This window comes from Lepisma saccharinum, chromosome 1, assembly GCF_977018435.1.
Source record: "Lepisma saccharinum chromosome 1, izLepSacc3.1, whole genome shotgun sequence".
NCBI classification, from domain to species: Eukaryota; Metazoa; Arthropoda; class Insecta; order Zygentoma; family Lepismatidae; genus Lepisma; species Lepisma saccharinum.
The window spans coordinates 88,066,524-88,081,692 of NC_139229.1; the positions used below are offsets into that span (position 1 = coordinate 88,066,524).

At 37.0% G+C, this 15,169-nt stretch overlaps 1 protein-coding gene across 5 annotated transcripts in view; it reads left to right on the forward strand.

Moving 5' to 3' along the window:
* Positions 1 to 15,169, forward strand: part of shop (sulfite oxidase) — a 478,673-nt gene that overhangs the window by 431,596 nt on the left and 31,908 nt on the right. For all 5 annotated transcript variants that reach the window (XM_083134364.1, XM_083134345.1, XM_083134382.1 and 2 more), the window contains exon 4: positions 1,686 to 1,967. In XM_083134364.1, the coding sequence (XP_082990490.1) occupies positions 1,686 to 1,967 (282 nt within the window). The remainder of the gene's footprint in view (positions 1 to 1,685; positions 1,968 to 15,169) is intronic.

Here is a 15,169-nt window from a genome sequence, read left to right on the forward strand (position 1 = left end):
CATTATAGTGTGGGCCTCCCTGATGGCGCAGTGGTAGCGTTGCCGCCTTGTAATCAAGGGGTCCCGGGTTCGATACCCAGTGGAGGCACAAGTGGTTCGGATCCCACTTTAAACTGTAGGTCCAGTCCCGATTAGCCTTACTGTGCATAAAGTGGACTTAAAACAACAAATCAATATCAATATCAATGAAAATTATAGCCAGACTAATCTAGACATCTAACTAACTGTGTAGCCTTATTAACGGCTTGTCTTATTATCCCAAGTAAACTCGAGCAGGTGCATCTTTTATATTATACCGAGTATAATTGGGCCAAACTACTTTTTCTCCTTAAATTTTTTTTATCCCGTACCAACTTGTGAGAGTCTCTCTGCCGTGAAGTACAGTATTTGGAAGCAGCACCTTACTCAACTTGATGCTTGGAATGTATAGGAGAGCTAGAGAAGCCAAAGGCAAGAAGATTGACAGTGAATCATGTTATTACAGCCCAGATTGCAATGTCTCCTTATGTGTAGCTCCATGATTCAGAGTTCACCCCACTGTGCTTGTTTAATATCTAATAATTTCAGAATCAGAACTGCAATTTGTAAGATTTTAAAAGGCAAGATATTATGCTTATGTTTATTATTATAATAAGAATGTATATCCTTCATTAGCCCGAGTATACTTGGGATAATAAAATTTGTTCATTATATAGACACACACACACAGATAAATACACAATGTTTATAAGTGAGTGAACTGAATTGTTTAAACTTTAATTTCATCTATACAATATTTAGAGAAAGTGCATTACAAGCTTTTTGTAAAAATAAGTTTTCTTACATTATGTTCCTGAAAATGAAAATTTTTTCATGTGTGTTTGTATAGCCCGAGGTAACTAGGGATAATAAAACATAAGTCTTTTACATATAGATATTCTATCTTCTTAGCTATAGGTATTTCAGGTAAAATATATATTCTTAGTAATGAGCATAAAATATAGAAAAATAAACTGGATTTAAATAATTCCAAAATTTCGGACCAAATTTTGGAAATGAATTTGTAAGGCAAGCAGTTAAACCCGAAGGTTTATATCTGCAGCAACACAAGCCTTCCATCTGTCCCTATCCTGGGTGAGATCAATCCAATCTTTTTCATCCTTACCAATTTTCTTTAGGTCCATCTCAACGTTATCCCTTCATCTTCGTCATGGCCTTCCTACAGGTCTCTTACCATCAGGTTTTCACATAGTGCTGTGATGCCAAGGGTCCCAGGTTCAAATCCCACTCGGGCTTTGTTGTTTGTGAATGTCCATTCATCACTTTCATCACTCATCCCCATCTTTGCAAATTAGCCAAGAGGCACAAAATGCGAAGTAAATCAATCAACCATCAGGTTTTCCAACAAAATTCTGTAAACTCTTCTTTCCTCTCCCATTCGTGCCAAATGAGGCGGGCCACATTAAATTAAAAAAACAAACAGAAACTGTATGTAATATGCAGGTCAAGTTGGGCATCCCTAATCTGGACAGTCAAAGTTAAATGTAGATGATCGGATTGCAAAATTTTAGCATTGCTTATTCAAATGATTGAAAGGCACACTCAGCTCCCTATTCAGCCTTACTGTTTAATTCATGATGGTTGCGGCCTTGTATGTAAAAAAAGTTATTAATATAAGATTTGTGAATTATTGTTTATATTTTCAGGAAGGAGAGAACACATTGTTGCAGCTGCTGAGATATTTGGCCATTATAAACATGGGTTACCCCTGTATTCATCTGAAGACGTCATGCGGGAATCTACAGAAAAGAAACGCGTGTGGGTTACGTATCAGCAAGGTGTCTATGACATAACTGACTTTGTGGAGAAGCACCCTGGAGGGGACAAGATTCTCTTGGCCAATGGGGGATCAGTGGAGCCTTTTTGGATGATGTATGGCATTCACAAATCACCCGTTGTACTTGCAGTGCTTGAAGAATATCGAGTAGGTAGGTGAGTTTATAATTGGGTTTTCTGTTGTCATGGTATTTTTTCGTTTTCTGATTTTAGTTTATTAATTTTAAAATACTTCTTGAATATTTCCTAGTGGTGAATGATGATTGTTTTAAAATTATTTGATTAATTAATTTATATTTTTTGAGATAGCACTCACGTCAGTTTAGATAGGCTTCTAAAAGCTTAGAGGCCTATCCATAACTAACCTCATTGATATGAGAAATCTCTTCATCATACCACAAATATTGGTGTTTTATTGTTTACCACAATTTTCTTTTGTGTATTTCTAGTAGAGATGGGCCGATATGAAATTTTGTCCAATACTGATAAAGTAACGATATAAAATTTACAGATACCGATAAACTACATTCTACCGATCCGATATAAAATTAGAAATGGTCCTTGAAGAACCTGAAATGTTCATTGATCTCCTTAATAAATGTGTGTTTTGTGGTGACTGCAGTGCAAAAGAAGTTGAATATTTAGACATTTACTTTTTTAGATAGAAGGGCATGTAGATTATCCATAAAAATTACAACAAAATAGCAGAATTTTGCACTAAATTATCAGATATTTATCAATATATCAGATTGGTAAAATAATCGGTAATTTTACCGATACACTGATATGCCTATATCAGCCGATACCATCCCTAATTTCTAGGCTATTAGATGCTTTTACGTTCCATTCAGGCTACAATAAAATTAGTTTTTTCTTGTATGTACGCATATCTGAAATAAAAATAAAACAGACTGCTTCTTTTTACAGTTAAGTTGCTATGTTACAACAATGTAACATTGACAACATCCATTATATAAGGGATTCTTTTTGTTTAAAAAATTACTAACCATTGTTATAACTGTATCTTTAGTCAAAATGAAAATAAATGTCTGATAAAGGGAGCGTGTTGGGTTCTCTTGAAACGTCACAAAGAAAAACTGTTTTCTTATGCTTGTAATAACCGTAAACTACAGGAAAATAATTCTACAATAAAGTTACATAGCCATATTTCACAGCTTAATCAGAACTTTATTGTTGTCAGCTTATAAATTTGCCAACCAATTGAATGCATAGTTTTCAATTTTGTTACGGTTTTTATTATAATTGAGCCGATACCACTTTGTACCAGTATTATTACTCTTACCGATTCAGACAGATACTGATGCTTGAAAATTGTAAGAATTAAAATTTGTTTACAATAATTATTAATTTTAGTGGTGAGTATTCCACTTCAATTATAAGCATCAACTTAACCAGTTTTTTACTTTAAAACATTCAAAAATTACATCAGAATATAAAAATACCTGTTATGTAATCACAAATACAGATTTTTCGCATAATATTGGAACTAAATCAATGTAAACTTCGAATTTTGTAAACCCTGCATACAATGAAAATTCCAGAGGAGTATCAGTCACTATCAGTGAATGAAATTGAACTGATACAGTAAACCCCGATTTTACGTTCTCGGATTTTACATTTTCCCCATATTATACATTCAAGCTTGATGGTCCCAACATAGCAAAATGTTATAAAATTTCCCCTGCCCCCCCCCCCCGCCCCCAACTGGGAATTGACATCGTTCATTTAAAGATACAAGCAAGCCGAAAGTTTGTTACTTTTATTGTTAAGAACAGAAATAAAGTTAATTTAGTTAGTATTCGAACAGAATAATCAAAGTAAAAATGCATTGGACTGAAAACATTGAGTGAAAAATAAAGCAACAAGGTTATATTCTACCATTTCATCCAAAGAACAAATGGTTACACAGTTTTCAAAATTCTAATAATTACAGTTGCTGGTGAGAGGTCACACAACAAACTTTATGAAAAACAATTCCTCCTAACATTTGAAGCCTTTTCTTGAACGAGATGTGCAAAAGTTAATATCAAAATGCGTTTCAGATACTAACTGCACAAATTGCAAAATAAATAATGGAAAATAGTTGTTCTGTTATTCACTCGTTTGGTGGATAGTCTCTCCCCATTTATATAATAATAATTATTATTATTATTTCGAATAAAATTTATTTTTGTTAGTTCATAATATTTATTATTTGTATAGTTCGTAATATTTATTATTGTATAATAAAATTTATAACCGTGGTAATAATACTTATTATTTTTCTACTATTCAACTTTTATCATTTGCCCGACCCCCCCCCCCCTCCTCCCCTGCAAAAAAGCAATTTTGCTTGTGGATAATATTTACCTACCTTGCATCCTCCCAGGTTAACATACTCCTGATAAAGGCCAATGTCAAAAGAACTTGTTACCACAACAAAGCACACAGTATCCTTTTCTGTTAGGTTTATATTATAGGTTACAGGCATCGATACATTTTATGTTTGATTCTTTATTTGAGAAAAGAAATTTTATAAAGAATATGGAAGACAGAATCGAGAAAATATGCACGAAAGAATGTGAAAAAGAAGACAAAATAAATAGCCTATGGAAACAGCTGGAAAAGAATGGCTATGAGAAGGAGGATAGACTGGACATAAACAGAAGAAGGAAGAAAAGTGGCAGGGGAGAAGAGGAAGAGAAAGGAGTATGGGGAAGACCATAGAAAATATATGCAAAGTGCTTAGGAAAGCAGGCATTAAAACTTACAGAAAAGGAAGGCGAAGCATCTTAAGAATAGCGAAGAATGCAAACAAGAAAACGGAGAACAGAGAAGAGGAAGGGATTATCTACGAAGTGAAGTGTAAAGAACATAGGCGTAGTTTCGTCCGTCCACTTGGGGGGCTAAGTGGGGCTAATATTATTCATGCTTATATCCATTACGAACTTCTTCATGGCCATTCTCCTTGGGAAACAGGCATGGACGTCGGCAGAATTTTTTCTAGGGATGGGCTTGTAATGTAGTTTTGTTCCGTTCTTTTTTTTTTTTTTTTTTTTAAAAAAAACTCTTACAATAATTTACATATATTACTGTGATTGAAATGAAATTATGTGTGTGTGAAATATATGATTTTTGGTTTGACTTCCATTTTCCACGGGGGAAAATTCCTTCCGGATGTACATGAAAACAGGTGATTCGCATATCATCTTATCCAAAAGAAATGGAATTATGTTTATGCCGAGTGTTACTTTTATGGAAGGAATAAATATACACTTATAGATGCTTGCAAATATATTAAAGAACACATTTCTTCTTTAGGAAAAAGAAGGTATAATTATAGTGTGCTATTATTGGGTAATCCTGTGTTCTTAGTAATGAACAAATTATAATGCTGCAAGGCGAATCACTGAGATGCATTTGCAATTAGTTCCGCGGAAAAAAATAAGATTTTACAGAAATTACATATTATCTAGGGGCTCTCTTTTGCCTTTCTGTGTAAATTCCTGAATACTTCTTTGTAGTCCACTACAGTTTCTTTTTCTATGTCCAATAGTATCTTGCCTTATGGTTGACCTTAGACATAATGTCAGACGTCTCATTGCAGAAAAAGACTGTTGAGTTGTAGCCGAATACAATGGCATACACTGTGCAATATTCAACTTTTTTGTACAATAAATGAATATCTACCCTGGGTGCAATTTGTGCCCCCAGCCTTTTGCTCCCTCCAATTTACACCATGCTTTCGAATATTCAAAAAATGTATACTGGAGAAATTAATTAGGGAAACGAAAAATTCCAAACTATTACAAAATTGAGGACTTGGCAAAATATTGAATTATTCTCAACAGGCACGCTGTTCTTGATCTGAACATTATGTTGGCTTAAGGATAAAGTCGACCGTGTATTAATAAGAAGGTCTGACTTAAACCAATTATTAGAAAAGAGCATAGTTATACTAAATAATCGGGTGAAGAATACATAAAGTTGCAATTTAAGTGATGTATTTATTCAATTATCCTCTAAAAGAAGCCTTTTTAAAAGAGGGTTCACAACATAACTTTTCTCTAGCCAGGTAACTTCAAGAAGCCACCAAGTATAACATGTTTTAAAAGATACATCCTTTAATTTTTTTCCAAATTCAGTATTCTAAATTTGTTCACCCGACTCCGGATTTTACTATTAACAAACTAATAAAAACGAATAATCACTCTGTCATCCTTGTTTGATTTCACAAACAGTATGAGCCACTGGCGTAAGCAGGACTTTTTTGGGGGTGGGGCTGGAATTGTAATGGTGGATAGTACGTACCTGCTTTCTAGGAAGGCATATATTTCGTATATTTAGAACTTTTCACTCTCAAAAGTTAAAATTGGGGGTCAGTTTAAGGGGAGTTTAGATTTACCAGTCTGAGTTTTTCTGAGTTCTTCATAGCTTTTATTTGAAAATGTTGAGAAAACTCAAAATTTCGGAGGGAGCTGTATCCCTGAAGCAGTATCATTAGAAGTGATCCAGAAGATTCACCCGTCACCACCCTAGCACAATGGAAGATGCAAATAAGTCCCACGCATGTGCATACATATTTGTGACAAGGCGCAACGTACACAAAAGACTTGGAAAGGGGCGATTATGAACTGTAATGGTCACTTAATAAAGTGAATCGCATTCATTTACACATTTACATTTACACGAAATTCAGGTGTACTTCTTTAAATGACTAGTACACATGTACTAGTATGCAGGAACTGAATTACCAGTACGCACTTACTTTAATTTCACTGACACCTTTTTCCCATCAGAACAGCTATTCTATTCAAGTCTCTACGGTTCTTTTCCATGTTAAATAAAACTCAATTGTAGGAGGTCATTATTGAAAAACTCAATTTACGAAAACCCCTGGTGCATGCAGAGGGGGCTAATGGGGCTACAGCCCCTCCAAAAATTTTGAGAAAATCCAAAGTTTTCAATGAAAGCAGTAAAGAACTCTAAAGAAATCAAATTGTAAATGAAACCCCATACTGCGATTGCAATATCTTTGAACAACATTTAAGACTAAGGTTAAGAATGGTAATTATGAAATATTTTACAGTGTAGGCTCCACCCCCTTTGGAAAGCAGATGCATAATATCCAGCTTTACAATTCCAGCTCCCTCTGAAAAAGTAATTCTGCATATGCCAGTGTGCCAAACTGCTATTGTTTGAATGCAACAACTTTGTTAACAATGCGCTCCAAGGTGGAATATGAAGAGACATAACTGTGATATATTATCTTTGAATTTTGAATTTTATTGAACATAATTTAAAGTCTTTCCTTAAGTGTCACTGTCGCACCACAAGTGTACCACATGGAAGATTCATTATGAATTTTCTATTTTTTTGTGTGTGCCATTTCTCTTTCCTTATTATTGTGTGCATATGCCACATCCGTTTAGGGAGGGGGGATGTCAGGCTCTGGAAGGCTTAGCTTCCCTAGCCCCTACCTAACTACGCCTATGGTAAAGAATGTCAGAGTGTGTACATAGGAGAAACAAAATAGAGGCTGAAAGACAGGTTGAAAGAACATAGGGATGATTTATGACTTAAGAGAGAGACCTTGGTAGAAGGTTGAAATGGAACATTTAGTTAGTTTTAAATTAAAATAAATTTTGCCTTGGTCAGAATATTGAGTTTTTCTTTATTTGAGTATTGGTTAAAATTTCATTAATAACTGTTCTGAACAACCTTATTCTCTGTAAGGCATAACTTCTTCAGCTTCCCACGCATCGCTTCCACTAGACTTGAGCGGTGTTGCCAGTGTTAGCATAGTCTGCTGCGAAAAAAGCAGAACAGCTACACACACGTTTTACAATGCAAGTGCAAATTCCTATTGTTGTTTTTTCTTAATAATATTATAATATCTAACCACATGCAAAGTTATTCAATAAATGCGACCAATTTGTACAAGTAAAGAAAGGAAATAAAGAAAATACGTATTACGGAATCTCAAGCGAGCCGGACTCGCATATATCATTTATCCTGATCATCATAAATAACGAAACTGCCTTTGGAACTGAAAGAGGGGGGGGGGGCGTTTGTCACGGAGGTAAGAGGATTTCAACACGTTGTTGGCAAAGATAACAAAAAAGAAGAAATACCTCAACATGCTTTTTATCCAAACGCTAGAATTGAACCGTTCGCAAAGGTCAGGACACTTCCTTTACTTAACGATAGCATAGCGGAATTAAGTAACACACATCAGCACTACTGCTAAAACAGAATCATAAATAACTTAGCATCATATTTGATTACTTGACATACCTCATGTTTCTTCCAAGCGCTGGATTCCTTCCATATCATCTCCACTGCCATCTGAGAAAGTTGATACGTCAGGAAATTCCGGTTCAGACAATAGGGAAATAACAAAGTTTTCAATGACTTCATCCAGCACAATGCCCTTCTCGCGGTAAAAGTTTTCCCTCTCAAATGTATGAGCACAAGCCTTTCTCCAGTTTTCTTCACTTATATTACCCACTGCTTCTCGGAATAAATTTTCGACGTCAGAAATCCGAAAAGTAATATTGCGTATAGCAACATAACCTTTGACTTGTCCCCAAATAATTTCGATCAGATTGAGGTCGCACATGTACGGAGGAAGCCTAACCACACTATGACCTGCTCTCTCTGGCAACGTATCAATATCGTACTGTCGAAGTCTTTTTTTATGGGCCTTTATATTCTCGTACAACTTTGGCTTCACCATGTCCACTTCGAAATGAATGCCTGCTCTCTCAACCAATTCTGCATTTCGCATTTTTTTGTATTTGATGTTGGTGCTTTGTTCACAAGTCGGGAATGGTATGGAGCATTGTCCATCACTTTGGCAGAATTTGGAGGAATGTTCGACAACAGCTGAGTTTCAAACCAGAGCTTGAAACTGTCTGCGTCCATTTCCTCGTGATAGTCCTTGGTTGACTTCGATTTAAATATGAGCAGTGCGTTTGGAACTAATCCTTCAGAATTTCCCGCATGAACTATGATTAATCGTTGACCTTTGCCTAACAGCATCTTTAGAGGTGCACACTTCCCTGTTTGAATCCACATTTTCCTCTTTGCAGGGACGTAGCTAGGTTGATCAGTTCGGAGGGGCCCAAAACTTAAGTTTTTTTTCTATCAAACCATTAAAAACTAACAAACTATTAATATACCATATAGGTCTACATAAGTATATGTACAGTATGTGTGTGTGTGTGTGTATATATATATATATATATATATATATATATATATATATAAATAAATTTATGGATATAGACTTGCGAAATCCACGGCCATTATTCGGGAATCTAAATGCAGAATGAACTTATTAACTTAATGGCATCTAGACAGTCTTTAAAAATCCATGTATTTTCTCTTATGTCAGATTTTTGAGACACCAAGAACAATGTCATTAGTCCTTACTCCTTAGATTTGTAAATTTGCTCGAAGAAAATTGAGAAGTAGAGAAAACCCTCTTCCGTCAGTTTAAATATAAAAAAGTGCTGGAATCAGGTGCACAAGTATGACAACGGTGCGAAAATGAAATGTTTGTGTAAAGAGTTCAAGATTGGCATCCCATGTATATTGTTTATACCAGAATCGAATCCGGCGGCCTTTAGTGCAAGGCGACACCCTTAACCACAATTCTATGGGACATGCACGAGTCTTTTGTGGCGTCGTACTGTACACATTGGAGAATGATTACTATATATATGACATTTTATGCACACATCTAATTTCTTAAAAGTAATCCTCTTTGCGCGTGCAAAACTGAATATATGATGGCAATAGAAACAACAAAATTTCCGCGCGCTCAAATTATTGCGCTCTAGTCTTTCAAGGTTCGATCCCTGGTAGGAACTCCAAAATTTCTGTGATGGCCTAACATCGTGAGGACAATTGGGAAGCTACTTGAAATCAATATGTAAGCGAATTCCACTCTCAAAACTAGATGGGACTCGATGTGATGACCACGCGTCACCGAATGGAAAAACACTTCGGAGGCTTTGTCCTTCAAAATTAATTTTACTGAATAACTGTAGTTTTCTTTAGAGGACCTAAACATGGCTTTTTTGCACAGTACAATGTTGTTTTCTTTCACCCTCCTTTTATAGTTTTTCTTTCAAAGGATTCCACTCCCGAAGCATGAGCATGACGCACTACTAAACCAGAGGTCCAAGGTTCGCACCTTGGACAGGTGTGGTTGCATCATGTCTCGCATCACTATTCCTTCGGATCATCATTCAATCTCATCGTCCCATTTAACACAAGAGGTAGAAAAGCGGCGTAAAATAGCGAAATAGAAATTATTGATTGACTTGGTTCATTTTTCGTCACTTTTCTGACACTTTTTGGCTAATCGTGAAGATGAGAATGAGTTAAGATTAATTTGATGAAAGGACCATCACAAAGAAGACACATTCTCAGGCAGGAATTCCAACACGGGACATTCTGTTTCGTAGCGTAACATGCTAACCACTCCACCACGGAGTTGTCGGCCCAAATAGAAATGAAAATTAGAAAATATCGTCTTGAATTTGCAGGAACCGAGTTCACCAGCAAGGGTAAAAGATTTTCGCTCCCACTAGGATAGACAAATAACGGAATATGCTTAATAAGTAATTTGGCTCTCCATATTTCATGATATTATTATGGAAGTAACTATTATTCGCTATATAACTTTGGATTAATTTTATTTGTATGTCTAGTCAACTTTCCCGCCTAAGCAGCAACCACAGCGTCTGCATTTGCGGGTGGAGGCCAGAGTTGCTAAAGGTCCAGGAATATTAAATAAATTCAATTACCATCCAGCAGAGAAATTCAGCAAGCATTTATGGGTTCTAAACCGTAAGGAACCTCTTCATCTGTAACGTTTTCAATTCGGTCCATGAATTATTTTCAAGATGAATTTAATTTCGGTCCAGGAACCTTATTTCCTGAAGAATTTAAATACGGTCAACGATCATTTTTTTCCGGATCAGTTTAAATAGGGTCAAAGTTCCGCATTGAAATGAAACAATTCGCAACTTGGTACGAATTTAGATTGTGCGAGAGAAAGGGTTCCGGTCATATAACGGAATTCTATAGAACAAATAAGAATGTATGCGTTCCCTAATCTTTAACAATCCCAGGGTTGTTAATTGTCCAGGTATTGTAAATAAATTCATTTCCCATCCGGGAGAGAAAATCAGCAAGTGTAAATGGGTTCTAGGCCTCAATTCGGTCCAGGAAACCTTTTTTCTGTATGAATTCAAATACAGTGCAGGAACTCTTTCTTTCGGAAAAATTTAAATACGGTCCAGGAACATTGTTTTTTTTAGCCTGAATTTAAACACTGTCCAAGAACCTTTTTTCCAGGATCAATTAAAATTCGGTGCAGGAATATTTTCCGGATCAATTTAAATATGATCCAGTAACCTTTTTTAATAGAACAATACACTACTAGGACCGAATTTAAATTGTGCGAGAAGAAAGGTTCCGGTCCTGCAACGGAACCCAATAAAACACATAGAAATCACAAAATATGCAGAATTTTGAAACATTATTTCTAGAGCATGCACACTACTATATAAAGTTGACTACATACCTCGTTTCCTTCCTTAATTGAAATGTGACTTATTCTTCATCACATGTGAGATCAACCACCCTGGGAGTCAAACCCGGTCTCCTATGTGGTAGTCGGACACCAATTTAGAAAGTCAATGTGTTGGACATTTGGTCGATCAGTCGATCCTACTTCAATTTTGTTTGAGAGGAAAACGAGCTGGCAGCTTCACACTCGAAATTTCACTTCGCCTACCCCCGTGGCGGAGTGGTTAGCACATCGTGCTATGATGCCAGGTGTGCCGGGTTCGAATTCCGGACTGAGCATGGGTGTTTGTAAGTGTCCATTGATCAATTTAATCATATAATCACTCATCCCCATTAGTGTTGCCCACGGGACGAGACGGGACAGGCTTTTAAAAATTCGAGACTAGACGAGATTGACCATGTGTCATCAGACAAACGAATATTTTCGAGACGAGACAGCATTTCCACGAGACGAGACAGGCCAAAGTCTCATCTCGTGGGCAACACTAATCCCCATCGGGCCTCCCCGATGGCGCAGTGGTAGCGTCGTCGCCTTGTAATCAAGGGGTCCCGGGTTCTATTCCCGGTGGAGGCACATAGTGGTTCGGATCCCACTTTAAACTGTAGGTCCAGTCCCGATTAGCCTTACTGTGCATAAAGTGGACTTAAAACAACAAATCAACAACAATCAACAACTCATCCCCATCTTCGCAATTAGCCAAATGTGACAGAAGAGCAAAGCAAAATGAACCAAATCAATCGAAATTTCACTCGCAATGCATGAAAATGAGATCTCAAGCACTCCGTGATCCTACCGGAATCTCACGTTTACAGAAGCTAACTATAAAACCACTTCTCGGATCAAATTCTTCTTCGAACTAGCTGACAGTCATCAATTGTCGACCAATCAACACAGTAGGGCAAAAAGAAGCAGAAGGATATAAAGTCGGTACATTACAAAGGCTTATTATGGCCTTTCCCTTCATTGCAGGTTATGAGCACAAGGGTTGAGTGTGGGAACCCGAAGGAACCACGACATCTTTGTCATTCATCTCCCGTCAGAAAAGGGACAAACAGTAGAATTTTGTCTCTTGCAATTTGAAAAGCCTATGTCCATGCTGAACCATAAGTTAATTAACCCAGAAAGTCCTAGCTACCTGCAGTGCGTTTCGGCGTGGTCGACAACCAGAGCCAGATGAAGAGAAGATTTTGTGGGAAGGGGGTGACCTGGCTTAGGCCCCCTGGTGTGCATGAAGGGAAAGTGTGTTTTCAAAAGGTCCCCGACTTCCCAGAAAAGGACTGCCCATAAAATCACTGCATTTCCTACCAATGCATCCGTTTGTGTTCAACCAAAGTGTATGTCACCGTAGGATCCGAGCGCTTCGAGTTCTGTCCGTTGCGGGACTTCTTGAGTCCTTTGTCAACATGGTGCCAATCAGAATTTCTTTCTGCCAAGGTCGTTGCACCTATGAATCGGCTCTTCAGCTTGAGTGGCAAAAGACATGTTGTACGGAGGAAAGTTGCACCGGAAAAATTACCTTCTTAAATACGATGAAACCTGTAAAACATCCACAGATATTTATTCGGGGGTGGTCCCTTTGACAAAACATGAATATTCTAAAAATTCTTCGAACGGACTGTATAAAACATTGCAATACTCCAAAAACTGAACCTGCTCTGCAACACAAGGAAAATGCCTCATTTATTTATTTATTTATTTATTTATTTGAGAAATCCTGAATACAGAGAGGATCCATTTTATATCAGGATATCAACAGCGAGAAAAATAGAAATTAACAAATGAGAAGCACGCACACATATGTAACAAGAATAATACAATAAAAATAATAAAAATTAAACAATAATAATAATAAAACAATAACAAGGGTATAACAAGTATTAATTACTCTTCAGCTGCTTGATGCACGCATTTCTGAAAGCCTGCTTAGATAGATGGAAGCCTGGAGGATCAATTAGTGTGTTGTACCTTGTTTGTAGCCTATAGAGAAATGACCTTTGTTCTAGGGATAGCCTTGAGGCTTTTGTGTAAAAGAAGTTGTTGCATTTGCTGTTGGTACGTGGGATCTGGATGTGAAGATGTGGCAAGAGTTTGTTAGTGAAAAGTTGTCCATTCATGATTTTGAAAAGAAATGTTAGATCTGAAACTTGACGGCGAAGGGAAGGATCGTGAATTTGAAGAGTGGATAGAATTTCATGTTTGGAAAAGTTTGCAAGGGCTGGGCATCTATGTTTGACTATTCTGATAAAGAAATTTACCACTTTGTTTGTTCTCTTTATATTGCTATCACAGGCCATAGACCAAATACAGGAACCATATTCAAGAATAGGTAATACGCACGATGTAAAGTAGGTTTTGAGGGCAGAAACATGTGTGATATCTGTAAATCTGTAAATTAGCCCAAGGGTTTTCATGGCTCTCGAAGTTATGTAATCTATGTGGTGGCTGAAAGTGAGTTTGCTGTCGAAAATGACTCCAAGATCTTTGTGCTGTTGTACGAACGGGATGATTTTGTTGCATAATCTATAGGATGGTGCTGTAAAATTGGATTTGAGGGTAAACCTCATAAAAACAGATTTCTCGGGATTTATTTTTAGATTCCAGTCTTGGCACCAGCGTTCAATGTGTGTGAGATTGTCTTGCATGGAACAAGTGTCTTCAACTGAAGCGATGTTTCTAAATAACTTACAGTCATCAGCATACAATAAAATTGAGCATTCTGGAGATATATATTCATGAATATCGTCCATGAAAAGAGTGAAACACAGGGGTCATAGAGAACTTCCTTGAGGCACACCGGAAACTACAGGGAGCCATGACGAAGAGCAACCAGATATGATAACCTTTTGCTTTCTATTGTGCAAGTAAGATGAGAGTAATTTAAGAAGAGGACCGTGAATGTTGAATCTGTTTGAAAGTTTATGGATGAGTTGTGTATGAGGGACAGAGTCAAAGGCTTTAGAAAAAACTAAGTAAACGACATCCATGTCTTGCTTGGCACTCAGGCAGTTAACCGCGTTGGTGAGCAAACAAGCAAGGTTTGTGTCACATGAAGCATGAGGAAGAAAACCGTGTTGAGTGGGAGAGAGGAACGGAGTAGCATGCGCAAGGATACGATTGGAAATTATTTTTTCGGCTAGTAGTGCAAGTGCAGGAAGTAAGGAAATTGGACGATAAGAAGTAACGTGAGTTTTGTTTCCGTGTTTGAGTATAGGAACTATATTTGCTTGCTTCCATGCAAGAGGAAATACACCCTCGGAAAAACATTTGTTAAAGATTATGCAGATTGGTTTGGATAGAATATGGGCTAATCGTTGTAGAAATATGCCAGGGATATCATTAGGAGCGTTAGCTTTAGAACATGAAAGAGATTTTAATAATTCGTGGACTTCATTGCAGTTAGTTGAGATTTGAGAGAGTGTGTAAGGAGTGATGGGCTTGACTTCAGGCAGTGCGGTAGCAGTATTATTTGTAAAGTTGCTGTGAAAATACGAATTAGAAAGTGATGTGCGCTCCTTCTTTGTAGCAGACTTACCGTTCCAGGAGACTTGAGCGGGAATACGGTCGTGTTGTCGGCGTGAGTTAATTAGCGTCCAGAACATTTTGGGGTTTTTAGCAGCACTTTCCGTCACAGTTCGAATGTAATTATTATAGTCTCTTTGCATTAAGTTTTTGCTATGTTTTCTTAATTGAGTAAAAGTGTTCCGTGTATGAACGTTTGGGACTTGTTTCCACAGGATCCACGCATTC